Consider the following 17,809-nt stretch of genomic DNA (forward strand, 5'->3'; position numbering starts at 1 on the left):
TTAAACCTTGTTTACTGTAGTATCCTCAGTAGAAAATCGTTTTAGTTTTCCACATCGATTCTATCAAGATGGCATTCAGATATGGCACACTTTTGGCATAAATTTACATTGTTAGCACTCTAGTTGCTCATTAGAGTACCGTAAGTTGCTGATTACCAGGGAGTTAACTGTCAGTCTGTTATAGGTATTGAAAGTGCATGTTTCAGTCCGCATGTCAGAATGTTTTCATGAAATTGAAAAGAAAGATATTTGAGAACTCACTTGAAACATGCTAATTTTTCTTTCTACAGCACAAACCATAATCTCTTTGACAAAATTAACCCCCTCATTTTGTTCCTTTCTAATCTGTTTTAAGTTTTACCAGTTTGATTCAATCAAGATGGCTTCAAGTGTGCCACACATTTGTCAAAGTAAGACTGTTAGCGCTACAGTTGTTCTTTGGAACACTCTGGAAGGATGCAGTAGGACACAGTGGAATCAACTGACAGACTGCTCCTGTTTGAAGTATATGTTTTACTGAGAATGTCTGACTTCATTCTCATGGCTTAGAAAGATAGTGTGAATCTATAAAAAGTATGCTCTAAGCACTCTCTATAATCTCTATGGGAAAATCATGATAAAACAGTTTTCTCTCAAGCATCACTCATGAAATCCCAGTAGAGTAAAATCACCTTAGAACGCACCACAATTCCTAAAATCAGTATGGTACATGAGCAAAGGATTTATATTGTAACTAAAATGTGTTATCACCCTTTTTACGTTCTCCTATTTGTGAAGTGCTGACAGCCAATCAGATCTCACTATGACATCTGTGCTTAGGCTCTGCCCAGGTATACAAATTTTTTTTTCCTTTAATATTTCAAAATCTACTGAACAGATTTACAGATTTACAAATAAAAAAAAGCACTCTTTTGGGACCAAGAGCTACCTTCTTGCCAAATTTGGTGTAATTCTGCCAGCCAGTTCTGGCTGTAGTTGTATCTAAAATTTCTACGGGAATTAAAGTGGGTAATGCACTTTTTTTTACCACCCCCTTTTTCTAATCCCCAGCTTGATGGATCACCTCAAAACTTTCCATGCAGACAAGATTCTTGGGTACACTTTTTTGGGAAAATGTTGTGAAGATTCGTCATACGCCAAAGATATAACCATGTCAAGAAATGTTTTTTCTTTGGAAACTAGGTCCTAACTATATATACACACATACACACGCACACACACAGAAGTGTATATATCCTTGTGTGTTTCACAACAGCTCCTTTCACAAAAGTAGAGAACACTCACGGGGTTGACTAATTTATTAACAGCAAATCTTCTACAGACACGTTTCGGCCTGATTACTTTGAAATGCTTAAAACATGGTGCATAGTGTCTGATTGGCTTAAATCCTATAGGCACCATTCTCATTGGTCATCCATAGCCTATAGGAGGACTGCAATTATTTCACCAATTTACTGTTGCTGCCATGCCATTCCATTATCACCACTGTTAGAAATGGGGTCTCTGGTTGGGAGTCAGTTTGCACACTGTCCAAGCAGGGACCCTCACTCTAGTCAGGGTAAGGGAGTTACACTCCTAAGACAACCCCTGGCCACCCCTCTTGGTAGCTTGGCACAAGCAGTCAGGTTTATCTCAAAGGCAACATGTAAAGTATTTGTACCAACACACACAGTAATACAGTGAAAACACTACAAAATGGACACTACACCAATTTAGAAAAATAGGAAATATTTATCTAAATAAAGCAACCAAAATGAAAAAAATCCAACATACACAAGTCAATATATGGATTTTCAAAAGAATAGGAGTCTTACTTCATAGAAAACAATGGAAATGTTTCTACGAAAAGTACCTGGTTTGCGTCAAAAATAAAGCCGCACAGGCGAGTGTCCGTCGGAAAAGTCAGCAATGCGTTGATTCCTTACTCACAAGTAAGGCCGTGTGTCGTTTCTCCTCCGGTCCAGTAGGAGATGCGTCATTTTTCTCCCTCGCAGCAGAGCGATGCGTTGATTTCCGGACAGGGAATCTCGGATCCGTGCAGGTTCACGATGACTTTGACGCCCCACGACGATGCATGTGAAATCCGGTCACACAGTGTTGGAAAACCGTGCTGTGTGGGATTTGCATTATTATCAGCAGCCGCAAGCGGGTGTTGCATTGTTTCTCCAGCCACGATGCGTCGATCTCCCAGCCGCAATGCAGGTGGAGCATCGATTATAGCTGCGAAGCTAGTGATACGTCGTTTATCAGCCGTGTTGCAGGTGGTGCATCATAAATTTGCCTGCAATGTGTTCTGTGCACGGATTTCAGTCTTGGTTCTTCACCTTTAAAGGGCCCAAGGACTAGATGGCGCACCACTGGGCAGGAATCTCAGCAGAGAGTCCAGTTGCTAGCAGAGGAAGTCTTTGATTGCCCTGAGACTTCAAAACAGGAGGCAAACTCAGTCCAATCCGTTGGAGATTTTTCTCAAGCAGGAATGCACAACAAAGTCCAGTTTTTGTCCTCTTTCAGGCAGAACCAGCAACTGCAGGCCAACCCAGCAAGGCATAGTCACAAGTAAAGGGGCAGTACTCCTTCAGTTCTTCAGCTCTTCTCCTTGGCAGAGGGTCCTCTTGATTCCAGAAGCAATCTAAAAATCTGGGGTTTTGGGATCACTACTTATACCCCTTTCTGCATTTGAAGTACGAACACTTCAAAGGAAAGTCTCTATTGTTCACAGGACCCTGCCTTGCCCAGGCCCAGCCCCAGACACACACCCGGGTGTTGGAGACTGCATTGTGTGAGGGCAGGCACACCCCATTCAGGTGTAAGTGACCACTCCTCCCTCCACTCTAGATTCAATGGCTCATCAGGATATACAGGCTACACCCCAGCTCCCTTTTCCTCTCTGTCTAGAGGGGATTCACATACAGCCCAACTGTCAGTCTGACCCAGACAGGGAATCCACAGGCAGAGTCACAGAATGGTTTAAGCAAGAAAATGCCCAATTGCTAAAAGTGGCATTTTCAAACTGACAATTTAAAAACCAACATTTCCAAAATATGTATTTTTAAATTGTGAGTTCACTGACACCTAACTCCATATTTTTATCTGGTCCCAAAGGAAAACTGCTCTTAAGAGTTATTTAAAGGCAGCCCCCATGTTAACCTATGAGAGAGATAAGCCATGTAACAGTGAAAAACGAATGTGCCAGTATTTCACCGTTAGGATATGTAAAACACATCAGCACATGTCCCACCTTTAACATACACTGCACCCTGCCCAGGGGGCTACATAGGGCCTACCTTAGGGGTGCCTTACACGTATAAAAAGGGAAGGTTTGAGCCTGGCAAGTGGGTACACTTGCCAGGTCGAATTGGCAGTTTAAAACTGCACACACAGACACTGCAGTGGCAGGTTTGAGTCAGATTTACAGGGCTACTCAAGTGGGTGGCACAACCAGTGCTGCAGGCCCATTAGAAGCAATTGATTTTCAGGCCCTGGGGACCTCTAGTGCACTTTACAACTTACAAGTAAATCAAATATGCCAATCATGGATAAACCACTCACTAATACAATTTATAGAGAGCATATGCACTTTAGCACTGGTTAGCAGTGGTAAAGTGCCCAGAGTCCTAAAACCAACAAAAACTAGTCAGAAAAAATGAGGATGGAGGCAAAAAGTTTGGGGATGACCCTTAAAAAAGGGCCAGGCCCAACAGCTACCATATTTGTGGTCACAAAAAATCTAAATATTGGCTCAAATGCCAGTCTGACGCTTCTCCCCAATGGACTGACTCAGATGTTGGCAACAGTACCTTACATGCATCGCTGGCCAAAATGTTCGAGAGGATAGGGACTTGAGTGTTCCACAACAACTCCTTTTACTAAAGTATGGAGCACTCATGAGGTTCACAGATTTATTAACTGCAAATCTTCTGCAGACAAATTTCAGTGTGATGCCTTTACCAATGCTTTGAAATGCTCAAAACTTGGTGCAAAGTTTCCTTCACTACATATCATCAGTGCTTTAAAATGCTTTAAACGTGGTGTATAGTTTTCAATTATATATATATATCTTGCCTGAGAACACCAAAGGCTGAACTAACATTATAGTTAGGTGTGATTAAAAAAAGAATTTGTCAGTGACAACATTAATGTTTTGAACTGAAAAAACTCAGAAATTCTCCAGTTAGTTAGCAGCTCTAACTATAACGTACGCCCCGGCTATACACTGTACATGATCTCACTCATGACATGTTCTACGACATCTCTGATGATATCTCAGTATGGTACATGAGATTGAAAATATCACTCAAGAATATAATGAGATGTGTTATTTCTTTGGTGTTGTAACATGTGATGCACTGTCACAAGCAGTAAATGACAGCTGTGCCTGCACTGCAGCACACGTCTTTTCTTTTCATTATACAGCTGTTTGCAGGGGAATGTCCTATACGCATGGGATTGGATTTGTGTATGTAAACCATGTCCCGATGAAAACCAATAGCTGGGGGAAGTTTCTGTCATCATTTTGTGATTAGATAACATAAGAACATTTATTTTGACAATAGGAGTCAGGAAAATGGTTAAAATAGTTTGGGAAAGAGCACCTGAACGTATTTGCTGACTAACATGGATAAATTAGCCTTTATAATAGTCGGTTACCTTTCTTTTAATTTCTGCTACATACTGATTTGCTGTATAGATAGGTCTAGTCCAATGATTACTTTAGTCGTTTTACATTTCCCATGAAAAACATTTTTAAATAAGCAATACGTACTTGAACACACATATAGAACGGCTTTGGGTGAGTCCTCTTCATCTTGGTCTGTTCAACTGCCATTCACAACTACCGCCCATCGACCACAGCATGAGGCTATTAGTTGCCCACTTTTTTCTTTCCACTCTTTATTATTTGTTATCTTTTGCCATCCTTGGATAACTAAACGATGTCTTCAGATTAGAGTAAATTTAAGTTGTAGGTAGGTTTTGTTTGTGTCAATAGGAATCATATTTATTTATGATGTGCATTAAAACTAAAAAGGGTTTCCATCCGTGTTCTAAATGCCTCTGCCTGGTTGAAAGTACTCTACTGTTCTAATAAGATTATATTTAAAGCCTTTTCTTTTAATTTAAGATGTTTATTGAAGATATATGGCTGTAAAGGTATGGGGCATATTTTCCTTTCTGTACAGCATTGCCTCACTTTCATACTCCTCTCCAAAGTACTCTGATAAGGAATTAGCCAGGATATTACTCTATTTTTAGTTTAATCCAGTAGCGTTGAAGTCCTTTCACAGTACTTAAGGCCTGATTTACTCTTTAGATCGCAGATTGTCCATCAGCCACTATGGTAGAATCATCTTCCCTACCAAAGCGACAAATGACAATCTGCAGTGATTACATTTATCTTCCAGAGAAGGCAAGGTTTGTCTGCCTAACTATGTGCATCCTTCAATGGAAGAGCCTTGTTCAGAGCAAACGTTCTTGCACAATAATTTCTGCTAGCAAAATTGTGTACTAGAAATGTATAAGCAAATTGGGGTACTTGGCCTCTGCCAACCTACCTAAACTCCTTTTAGTCCAGATGGGTGGTCCTTAGCATGTTATGGGCATATGCCATCCTTTCTGAGAGGTCTGCCTCCTTTTTAGGTCGAGCATTCGAGGCCTCTTGTATATACTTTAGTATATACTTCTATACTTCTTTGTGGGGTCTCTGCTTTTTCACTGGTTTGTTTCAGTGTCCTTAAAAAATCCTTGCTTGCTAGTGGTCAATCCTTTCTCTTTGTCCCACCTTTTCCACAGTTGTACACTCCCATGGAGCATGGCCCTAGTACTTGTACCCTTCCACTTGTGCCTATGAAGCATGTGCCTAGGGATTACCTTGTTCAAAGGCTAATAGCATTTGACCAGAGCGCTGGATGCTTCAGTGGCCCCAGTCTGTTTCTGTTAACAGGGCTCTAGTCTATTACTTACTTTTCATCTGCAGTGATGTGTGACTTTGTTTATTCCATTCATTACTCTCCCTCGCACATTTTCTGTTCTTGCATTAAAAATGCTTGTTCCTTTTGTCTGTCTGTGCGAGCTCAGCAGCGCTTTGAACCGGCTGCTTATGCAACTGTTTTACTTTTTATTTTCAGTTTGTGGCAAGAAAACGCTAATAGCTGAAACTCGAGCGAACACGAGAGCTATTGCAGTTCAAACGTTGTTTTGTTTTCAGTCTGTGTGGAAATAAAAGTCCAGTCAGTAATTTACAACGCTATGAGCTCTAACTCGAGCAAACACAAGACTATTGTAAAAACAAATGCATGATGGTGCCCCACCCCAACTCTCAGACGCTAGCCCCAGGGTGCATTTGCTCTCTACCTCCCACTTGTTATTTTCAGCCGATCCTCTTTATTTTTATGTTTCTGTTTGTGCACAATGATCACGTTTTTGGTGCAGTCTTGTGACTTGATGTGTGCTCCCTGCAGAGTCATAACCCCTGTGCCGTGTAAGAAAAGTTGCGCCCCTTTCTCCATGTGTTTAAATTACCAGCACGCGTTCACCTTCGGGGAACAAATAAAACAGCGTTGCAGCCCTTTAGGCATTGTAATTGAGCCGTGGGAGGGAGGGACCACGTGAGAAGGACCTGGGCTGGGCTTCTGGATGTGCTTGTACCAGGTGTGACCAATGCGAACTCGGCAAGCAGCTGCATGGCCGGGAGTACCTCCTACATGGACCTCGTTGCAGCCTTAGGGATGGGTCAAGCTGCTGCTGCCACTCCTCTCCTCCAGAGAATGAAGAAAACGTGAACTTTTGAGAATGTAATGAATGTGGCCTTTAGTTGCTTAATAGCGGTAAACTCGGCTTTAAGAAAATCTGCAGAGCTGAGTGGAACTTGCAGAATTCACAAAGGCCACAGGGCCACTTTACCTACAGAAATGTATGCTACAGAAATAGGCCAAGGTAAAGAGGGATGGAGTAGCAACGCATGCACATATTGTGCGACATAAACACCCCTGTTGACGCACTCGTGAAATGGTAAAATATCTAACACGAGGGAGAGGTTATAAAAATGGAAATTGTAGCAGGCAAATTATCTCTCAATAAAATTAGGTAGCAGGCCTCCTTATTTGCTAAGGAATAAACAGAAATCCTTAGAGCAGGAAATCAAAACCACTGACTTTATGTATACAGATTTAACTTGCTTCTGAAAGTGTGACCATACACATTTCCTTCTATCCAAATGAAACACGCTTTTCGTAATGAAGTGGTGGTTCGAATAGCTATGTCATTTTCTACGCCTGATGGTCCACCTTTCACCTGCACGACGACCATAAATATTGCATCAGTGCCTGTTGTGGGCTTAACAACAAACGATGTTAGATATTATGAGTTGCCTTGAAACCATCCCCCTTTTAAAGAACAGCGGCGCCTTAATTAGACTATTCTAAATTATAGTGTGCTGTTGACTCGGAGCCCTGTTGACAAGATTGCAGAAACTGAACTTTCCAAAAATAATTAATTTACACCGTCTCCTAAGACGGAGGTCTGCTCCAAACGTAAGAGACTTCGGAATTTAACTTTACACTTTATGAATATGATTCTCTGAGCGCATATTGAAATTTGCAAAGCTGAATGCACTTTACTTTTCGGCAAAGCTAAGCAGTCTGTTTGTCGCTATAATCGTGAAGAAGAGCATTCGTGGGCAGAGTGCAAGAAAGTCAGCAATCCCCTCCATGGACTCCATTACCTTGCAAGGGCACGTGACGGATTTGTTCCAGCTGCCCTTCACCCATTTTCACCCCACTCCTGAAATAGTTACAAAAAACAGGAACACATCGTAATGGGCTCACTGGTTACTAATAAAACAGGCTGCGAAAAGGGATTGTTTCAATTCACTGGATGGTCACTGTATAGCGCCCCATGCCACCAACTGCACTCCTAGGCACTGGAGTGCATTTGTAGAGCAAGCATTTTATGGTTTACAGTACGTTGCACAGTATATCAGGGATCTCCTCTATGGTCTCCATTGCAATGATATCTGCATTTTGATGTTAACAAACAAGCGCAAAAGACAGGCCATTAATCAGAATTATAACTGATCAAACTGAAAAAAATCAACATTTTCAGCTTTTTCTTCTGAACTATTTTCTGTGAAAAGCTGTAATGAGCTAACACATTATCTGTTGTGTATGAGTGCACTGCATGAATTCATTATAAGAGATTAAGAATGTACCTACAAGTTAGTATCCATTCTTAACTTTAAGTAACATTTAGGGGGTCATTCCGACCCCGGCGGGCGGCGGGTGCCGCCCGCCGGGCGGAGACCGCCAAAAGACCGTACTGCGGTCATTCAGACTTTCCCGCTGGGCGGGCGGGCGACCGCCAAAAGGCCGCCCGCCCGTCCAGCGGGAAAGCCCCAGCAACGATGAAGCCGGCTCCGAATGGAGCCGGAAGAGCTGCTGGTGTGCGACGGGTGCAGTGGCACCCGTCGCGATTTTCAGTGTCTGCTTTGCAGACACTGAAAATCTTAATGGGGCCCTGTTAAGGGGCCCCACGACACCCATTCCCGCCAGCCTCTTCCTGGCGGTGTAAACCGCCAGGAACAGGCTGACGGGAAGGGGGTCGGAATCCCCATGGCAGCGCTGCTTGCAGCGCCGCCGTGGAGGATTCCCTGGGGCAGGGGAAAACCGGCAGGAAACCGCCGGTTTCCCTTTTCTGACTGCGGCTTTACCGCTGCGGTCAGAATTGCCCCAGAAGCACCGCCAGCCTGTTGGCGGTGCTTCCTCCGTCCCCGGCCCTGGCGGTCGGAATGAGGCCCTTAAACTCCTTAACATGCAACTGCAAGTTGGATATTTATGTATCAGTTTCATAGTACAGATCTACACACTGCAAATATAGGGTATCTTTCATAACACATGTTGGACTTTTGCTTATGCAGGGTCATCCCCAGTCTTTTTGCCTCCTGCCTCCTATTTTTTTCTGACCTGTTGCTGTTGGCTTTTCAACTCTGAGCACTTTACCACTGCTAACCAGTGCTAAAGTGCATATGCTCTCCGTGTAAATTGTATGTAATTGGTTTATCCATGATTGGCATATTTGATTTACTAGTAAGTCCCTAGTAAGGTGCACTAGAGGTGCCAGGGCCTGTAAATCAAATGCTACTAGTGGGCCTGCAGCACTGGTTGTGCCACCCACATAAGTAGCTCTGTAATCATGTCCCAGACCTGCCACTGCAGTGTCTGTGTGTGTATTTTTACACTGTAAATTCGACTTGGCAAGTGTACCCACTTGCCAGGCCTAAACCTTCCCTTTTCTTACATGTAAGGCACCCCTAAGGTAGGCCCTAGGTAGCCCCAAGGGCAGGGTGCAGTTTATGGATAAGGTGGGACATATAGTAATGTGGTTTATATGTCCTGACAGTGAAATACTGCCAATTTCGTTTTTCACTGTTGCAAGGCCTGTCTCTCTCATAGGATAACATGGGGGCTACCTTTAAATATGATTAAAGTGTAGATTCCCCTAGGGAGTAGATGGACATGTGGAGTTTGGGGTCCCTGAACTCACAATTTAAAAATACATCTTTTAGTAAAGTTGATTTTAAGATTGTGCGTTTGAAAATGCCACTTTTAGAAAGTGAGCATTTTCTTGCTTAAACCATTCTGTGACTTTGCCTTGTTTGTGGATTCCCTGTCTGGGTCAGTTTGACAGTTGGGTTGTTTTTCACCTCGCACTAGACAGTGACACAAAGGGGGCTGGGGTGTAACCTGCATTTCCTGATTAGCCATCTCTGCTAGGAGGGAGGGGTGGAGTGGTCACTCTCATCTGAAAGGACTGTGCCTGCCTCTGACAATGCCGGCTCCAACCCCCTGCTGGGTGTCTGATGCCTTGCCTGGGCAAGGCAGGATTTCACAAGTAGGTGTGAGTCCCCTTTGAAGAAAGGTGACTTCAAAGACTAAAATGGGTATAAGAAGGGCACCCAAATCTACAAACTTTAGAAACACTTCTGGAACCAAGAGGAACCTCTGCCTGGAGAAGAGTTGATAGCTGAGGAAGAAGTGCTGCCCTGCCTGTGACTGTGCTTTGTGGAGCTTTCCTGCAGTTCTGCTTCTGCCATAGTAAGAGGGCAAAGACTGGACTTTGTGTGCCTTCCATCTTGTGAAGAAATTTACAAGGGCTTGAGCTAGAGCTTGCCTCCTGTTGTTTGAAGTCTCAGGGACAGCAAAGACTTCTCTCTGCCAGCACCTGGAGTCTCTGGAGAGACTCCTACTCTGCCCTGTGGTGCCCATCCAGTTCCTGGGACCCTGAAAGGAGAAGCTGGCAGCCTAAAGACAAGAAAATCCACGCACAGAGCGCCGTGCGGGGAAAAGATTGACGCAAATCCGATCTGCGGCTGAAAAAACGACGCGCCGCCGGCTCCGCAGCTGAGAAACGACGCTCGCAGGAAACGCGACCGAAAAATCGACGCACGGAGCAGGAGAAATGACGCGCAGCATCGCTGACGGAGGCTGGGAGATCACAACCTGCGCTGCGGGATTTTCAAATCATCGTGCGGCTGGATTTTTGACTCAAGTACCGCCGTGCAGAGTTATTTTTGACGCACACCCGCCCGTGCGGGGTTATTTTTGACGCACACCAGGTACATTTTCACTCTAGCAGCGCTAGTGTGTTTTTAAAACTACTTAAATACTCTTTTTGATTTTTAATTGATACCTTGACTTGTGTATGGTGGATTTTTGTCGTTTTGGTCTTGTTTTGTTTAGATAAATATTTCCTATTTTTCTAAACCAGTGTTGTGTCATTTTGTAGTGTTTTCATTAAGTTACTGTGTGTGTTGGTACAAATACTTTACACCTAGCGCTCTGAAGTTAAGCCTACTGCTCTGCCAAGCTACCAGGGGGGTAAGCAGGGGTTAGCTGAGGGTGATTCTCTTTTACCCTGACTAGAGTGAGGGTCCTTGCTTGAACAGGGGGTAACCTGACTGTCAACCAAAGACCCCATTTCTAACAAGGAAGGAAGAGAACAAGGATATAAAACAGGTCTTAAGTATTCTAGTTGGTGTGCAAGTTTGTTTTGTTTTGTATGTCTGTTGAGCTATTTCTACACTTAGGTCTCTCTTTATTACAACCATGCCCATAATTCAGGCCAATTTATCATCCGCATTACAACATGACTGTTTCAACACTCTTGATATGTTTGGGTGACCCTTCTAGTTTATTTCTCCATCTTGTGTCTTTTTTGGTGGAATTGTGTTAGCCAACCAGCAACTCTGATGGTGGGGTAGTGAAAGTGGTATTTTATTGAAATTAGCACCACGCATTTAAATTAGGATGCTCAATGGCAACATTTTTAAATTTTGCTGCAGATAGAGGAAGAAGGTAAATAGAATTGCTTTTTATGCAGGGACACTGGAATAATATGGCAGGAAAAGACAACATTATGAAGCAGTGTTGACCAATTTATGTGGCAAGAAAAGTCCAGTTATGAATTCACAATGCCAATAGCTCAAACTCAAGCAAATGCGAGACCTATTGCATTGCAAATGCTTGTTCTGAGGTGGTCTTTCGTGGAGAGTTCTCTGCGACATATATAGTGGCAGATCAACCACTCTAGATTGGGTGGATGATCCACATCACAGATGGCAGAGCCAGAGTAGTTTTCAACAGTGGGTGTAAAGCATCTGCCAATTCCAAATAAGACACACATGGCACTAGAGGTATGGATGTTAAATCCGTCAAATGTGTAACAAATCTTTAATTAACACCCGTGTTTTACATCAGGCTGTGAATTTTGATCATTTTACATTCAGTAACATTTTTCATAAATATCATTGCATTTGTGATATTCTTTGTACAGCTGTTTGTGAAAGCCAGTTTGACAGTGCTTTACTATTCTGTAATGGCAGGTCATATATAGAATTTAAAAATAAAAGTTGAGCTCATTGCTCGGGTACCGTTTGAAGTATGATTCAGCCATTATGCAATTTTTCGAAAGCAGAGGAAGTGTGAACTATTTATTGTTGAATGTCTGTATTCTAATCTGATAATCAGACTGTTCTAAAAGGAATGCCGATGAAGATGAAATAGTTTTGATTGCCCTTAGTTTTGTGTGTTTGTTTCATGTTGATTTGATATGTCTAAAAAAAAAATACATAAAATACGTGTAAATTATATGGGCTCCGGTCACCTTCTAATCTCTCTCATACTTTTATCTTCTTTTGAGATTCTTGTCCTACTAGCGGATTGTATCTGCCCACCAAAGCCAAGATACAGAGTGGAAAGATCTGGTAGGTTGATTTGGCCAATTGAGATGTGCGTTGATGTTATGTTCACAAACATGTAAACATTCCATGCTAAGTCGGTAGAAATGTACACAACCATGTTAAATTAATGACAGCCCTACTGTGTTAACCCGTAAAGAAAGGACACTTTCAGTCAAGTTGCTAGTGAACTAATAATATATTTTTGGCATCTGTTATTTACATTTTTTTCTGGGTTTATTATTACGAAGGAGTAAGAATAAATGTTCGTAGTATTTTATGATATAATAGACCCTTAACTGTTGCAAATTTAACAACTGCATTAACATGGCGAAATCAAAGAAGATTAATTTAGAATGTGTCAGGGTATTATAAGTGGTTGCAAATGTAGATTTGCAGTTTAATTTGCAGTAACTAGAAACCCGCAGAGACTTTAAGGCGTGGGTAAAGGGGATAATTCGCTAGGGCCCCCACCTTCCACGCAGGCCCCTGGTAAAGTTATCTCTCTCTCTCACCTCTATCAGTTTCTTCATCTCTCCCTACCTCTATTTGTTTCTCTCTCTGCCCTTTTTCAAACACATCACACCCCTTTATATCTTTCACTCCACTTCCCATTCTACCTCCCCTTAACTTACTATTCAACTCATCTCCATGTCTACCACGTGCCTCTCTCCAACTCTCCTTTTTTCTGTCTATCTCACTTTCCACAACTTTGCTTCTCTTGCCCTCCTCTCTATCTAGTGGTATTTCATCTCTCTATACCTCAGCAAACACTACATTCCTTCCCTTCTGCTTACGTCATGTCTCTGTCAAACCCCTTTCTCTTACAATTCCTATTTCTCCTCTGTCAACCTCTACCTCTATTTCTGTGACTCACCTATCTTTATTTCATAGCTCTCTCCGTACTTCATCTAACCTCTTCTACCGCTTCCTATCACTCTCTCCCTCTACCTATCTTTAAATCTGCATGTACCACGCCCTGTCTCTCTGCGTGGACAGCCGTCCCCAAACAATGTCTTGCCTAGGGCCCCATAAAATCCTCAAGATGGTCTGTAATGCAAATATAAATTCTGTCACTGGCTTACCATTATACTTCAGACTTTTGGCTCTGTATGTGTGGTGATTGTTTTATGAAAATTGCATTTTGTTTCAGTTACAGTTTAGTCACATTCTAAAATAACAGCAGCTTCATCAGTCCGATCTCTTGGTGACTGTTAGACCTGGCATCCTTGGTGTGGTCTCCAATCTTTTTTGCCTGTGCTTCCCATGTTTTGACTGTGTGTCATGGACTCTGTTTTTTGCTGTTATTGGTACTCAGGGCACTTTACCACTGCTGACCTAAAGTGCAAGCGCTCCTGTGTAAAGTGTATGTGTAATTGGCTTTTCCTTATTGGCATATTTAATTTACTAGTCCTTTGTAAAGTGCACTATAGGTGCCTAGGGCCTATAATTCAAATGGTACTAGTGGGCCTGCAGCACTGGTTGTGCCACCCACCTTAGTAGCCCTGTAAACATGGCTCATATCTGCCACTGCAGGGTCTGTGTTTGCAGTTTTAAACTGCCAATTCGACCTAGCAATTCTACCCACTTACCAGGCTTAAACATTACCTTTTTATACATGCAAGGCACCCCTAAGGTAGGTCCTAGGTGGCCCCATGGGCAGTGTGCAGTGTATATTAAAGGTGGGACATGTACTGATGTGTTTTACATGTCCTAACAGTGAAATACTGCCAAATTCATTTTTCACTGTTGCAAGGCCTATCTCTCTCATAGGTTAACACAGGGGCTGCCTTTAAATATTCTTAAAGTGCAGATTCCCCTTGATAGCAGATAGAAATGTGGAGTTTGGTGTCTCTGAACTCACAATGTAAAAATACATCTTTTAGTGAAGTTGGTTTTCAGATTGTTAGTGTGAAAATGCCCCTTTTAGAAAGTAGGCATTTTCTTGCATTAACCATTCTGTGACTCTGCTGGTTTGTGTATTCCCTGTCGGGGTCAGACTGACAGTTGGGCTGTTTGTGAATCTCCTCTAGACAGTGACACAAAGGGAGCTGGGGTGTAGCCTGCATATCCTGATGAGCCATTTGAGCTAGAGAGGAGGAAGGAGTGGTCACTTACACCTGAATGGGCTGTGCCTGCCCTCACACAATGCTGTCTCCAACCCCCTGATATGTGCCTGGAGCCTGGCCTGGGAATGGCAGGATGTTGTGAACAACAGATACTTTTATTTGAAGTTTGCCTTCTTCAAAGGCAGAAAGGGGTATAGGTAGTTGACCCAAAAACTCCAGACTTTAGATCACTTCTGGAACCAAGAGGAACCTCTACCAAGGAAAAGAGCTGAGTAGAAGTGCTGCCCCTGCCTGTTACTGCGCTTTGTTGGGCTATCCTGCATTTCTTGCTTCTGCCTGTGAAAGAGGACAAAGACTGGACTTTGTTGTGCATTTCTGCTTGAGAAGAATCTCCAAGGGCTTGAACTGAGCTTGCCTCCTGTTTTGAAGTCTCAGGTTCATCAAAGACTTCCTCTGCCAGTACCTGGACTCTCTGCTGAGACTCCTGCCCTGCCAAGTGTTGCCCTATCCAGTCCCTGGGCCCTTGAAAGGTGAAGTTGGCAGAACAAGGATTGATATCCACGCACAGAACGCCATGCAGGACATTTTTGATGCACCACCTGCAACGTGGCTTATCAACGACACTCCACCTGCTTTGCGGCTGAAATCGATGTTCCACCTGCATTGCGGCTGGGAGATCGACCCATCGCGGCTGAGAAACAAACCAACACCCGCTTGCGGCAGCTGATAATGATGTAAACCCCACACAGTGCAGTTTTCAAACAACGTGCAACAGGGTTTCTCACGCATCGTCCCTGGGCGTCAAAGTCATCGTGAATTGGTGTGAATGCGAGGTGCCCTGTCCTGAAATCAATGCATCGCTCTCTTGCGAGGGAGAAAGACGGTGCATCGCCTACCTGACCGGAGAAGAAATTATACACTGCCTCACTTGCGAGTAAGAAATCGATGAATCGCTGACTTTTACGATGCACGCCCTCCTGTGCAGCTTTATGTTTGACGCAAACCAGGTACTTTGAGTAAAATCAATGTTTCCATTGTTTTCTATGGAGTAAAAATCTTATTCTTTTAAAAATTCATATCTTGACTTGGGTATGTTGGATTTTTGTCCTTTTGGACTTGTTTGATTTAGATAAATATTGCCTATTTTTCTAAACTGGTGTGGTGTCCATTTTGTAGTATTTTCACTGTATTACTGTGTGTGTTGGTACAAAGACTTTACACATTGCTTCTTGGATAAGCCTTACTGCTTGTGCCAAGCTACCAAGGGGTTAAGCAGGGGTTATCTAACTGTGTTTCTCCATTGCCCTGACTAGAGTGAGGGTCCCTGCTTGGACAGAGTGCAAACTGACTGCCAACAGGAGACCCCATTTCTAACACTGGTGATCAGCTGTGAGGATTGGAATTGTATTTGTACGTGACATACAGTGATTAAGTATACACTACTGTTTTCAGTGCAGGCCATTATGTGACCACATACTACTTGTTTTTGCTTTTGCTCTTTTTGGACTTTTTCCTGCTTCAATATTTTTGGTGATCTTTTTGTTGAGTCTTGAACTTCTCATTGGGAACTCTTTTTTCTGCCCTGGAACTTTGCATGTTTGATTTGCCATCATGTCTCAATCTGGAGATGCACCAGTGGGAGCTGTTTTTGAGTTAGGAAAACAGGAAAGTTACACAGTTGCTCAACTGAAACAGTTCTGTAAGGATCTTGCTTGTCCCATTAAGAGTTCCACTAGGAAGGAGTAGTTGCAAAATGCACTGAGGGCCTGGGTGACAGCCGAGGAGCCTACCCAGCCTCCCCAGATTACGCCTTCCTGACTGAGACCTGGATGAATCCCCTCCTCAGCGCCTGACATCGTCATAGCCATCCTGAACGGCTACAAGATCACTCGCAGGGACCTCTCCAACAAACCAGGAGGAGGCATTGCTATCATCCACAAGAACACCCTAAGGATCACGACCAACACCGAAGACACCCTCAGCATCGCCGAACACCTGTTCTTCCAAATCCACACCGACCTAAACACTACCCTCTGAGGGACCCTTGTCTGCAGGCCCCCCGGCCCACAACAGCAGTTCTGCGACCCAATTACCGACATCATCAGCACACATTCTCTCGCATCCACTGACTACATACTCCTCAGAGACTTAAACTTCCACCTCGAAAACACCAACAACAACAACACCACCACCCTGCTCAACAACCTCTCCAACCTCACCTCAAACAGCTCGCCATGACACCAACCCACTCCACAGGACACACACTCGACCCTATTTTCTCCGCCAGCAATCACGTCTCTTTCAGCCACACCATCGAACTCCACTGGACAGACCACCGCTGCATCCACTTCTCCTTCAAGAAACCCACAACACACCACCACCCCCAACGGATCCCTCACCGCAGTTGGAACAAGGTCACCGAAGACCAACTTATCGCAACCCTCTTCCAGAACCCACCCATCGTCACCACCAACACTGATGCAGCTGCCCGCAACTTCGGGCAATGGGTCAACACCTGTGCCAATACTCTCGCCCCAATCAAGAACCCCTCCAACAGACGCACCGATAGAAAGGATTTCTGGTTTACCGCTGACCTCCACGAATCTAAGCAAAGTTGGAGAAGACTCGAAAGAAAGTGGCGCAAAATTCAGACTCTGGACAACCTCACTGCCATCAAAAACACCATTCGTAGGCACCACCAACTCATCCCTAATTGCCAAGAGAAGCGCCTTCAAAGACCGAATCAACAATAACGCACACAGCCACAAGGAGCTTTCAACGTTGTGCAGGAACTCTTCAACACCAGCTCCAACGCCCATGCCATCCCGCCATCCCAAGACCTCTGCGACTCCCTAGCCTTCCACCATAAGATTGCAGACATCCACGACAGCTTCAGCACCCAGACCCCCCCGGCAACCACCAACCACAGATTCACCTCCGACCAACCTCCTGCTCTCCTGAACCCCCATCAATGACAACTACACCATCGAAATAATGAACACCATCCACTCCGGCTCTCCATCTGACCCCTGCCCTCACCACATCCACAACAAAGCAAGCTCCGTCATCGCACCCCAACTACGGAAGATTATCAACAGCTCCTTTGAGTCCGCCACCTTCCCGGAGAGCAGGAAACATGCCGAGATCAACACCCTCCTGAAAAAACCCAAGGCAGACCCGAAGGACCTCAAGAACCTCCAGCCTATCTCCCTGCTCCCCTTCCCGGCAAAAGTCATCGATAAGGCTGTCAACAGACATCTAACCAGCTTCCCCGAGGAAAACCGCACCTTGGACCCTTCCCAATCCAGATTCCACAGCAACCACAGCACTGAAACCACCCTCATCGCCGCCACCGACGACATCAGAACCATCCTGGACAGCGGCAAAACCGCGGCCATCATCCTCCTGGACCTCTCGGCCGCCTTCAACACCGTCTGCCACCACACTCTACGCTCACACCTCAGCAACGCTGGAATCTGCAACAGAGCCCTGGACTGGGTCACCTCCTTTCTCA

General features: G+C 44.1%; 1 protein-coding gene across 1 annotated transcript in view; it reads left to right on the top strand.

Moving 5' to 3' along the window:
* Window positions 1–17,809, top strand: part of TMX4 (thioredoxin related transmembrane protein 4) — a 390,958-nt gene that overhangs the window by 325,669 nt on the left and 47,480 nt on the right. The window contains exon 9 of the mRNA XM_069236546.1: window positions 12,190–12,253. Coding sequence (XP_069092647.1) covers window positions 12,190–12,253 — 64 coding nt within the window. The remainder of the gene's footprint in view (window positions 1–12,189; window positions 12,254–17,809) is intronic.

The sequence above is a fragment of the Pleurodeles waltl genome, chromosome 5, assembly GCF_031143425.1.
Source record: "Pleurodeles waltl isolate 20211129_DDA chromosome 5, aPleWal1.hap1.20221129, whole genome shotgun sequence".
Classification (NCBI taxonomy): domain Eukaryota; kingdom Metazoa; phylum Chordata; class Amphibia; order Caudata; family Salamandridae; genus Pleurodeles; species Pleurodeles waltl.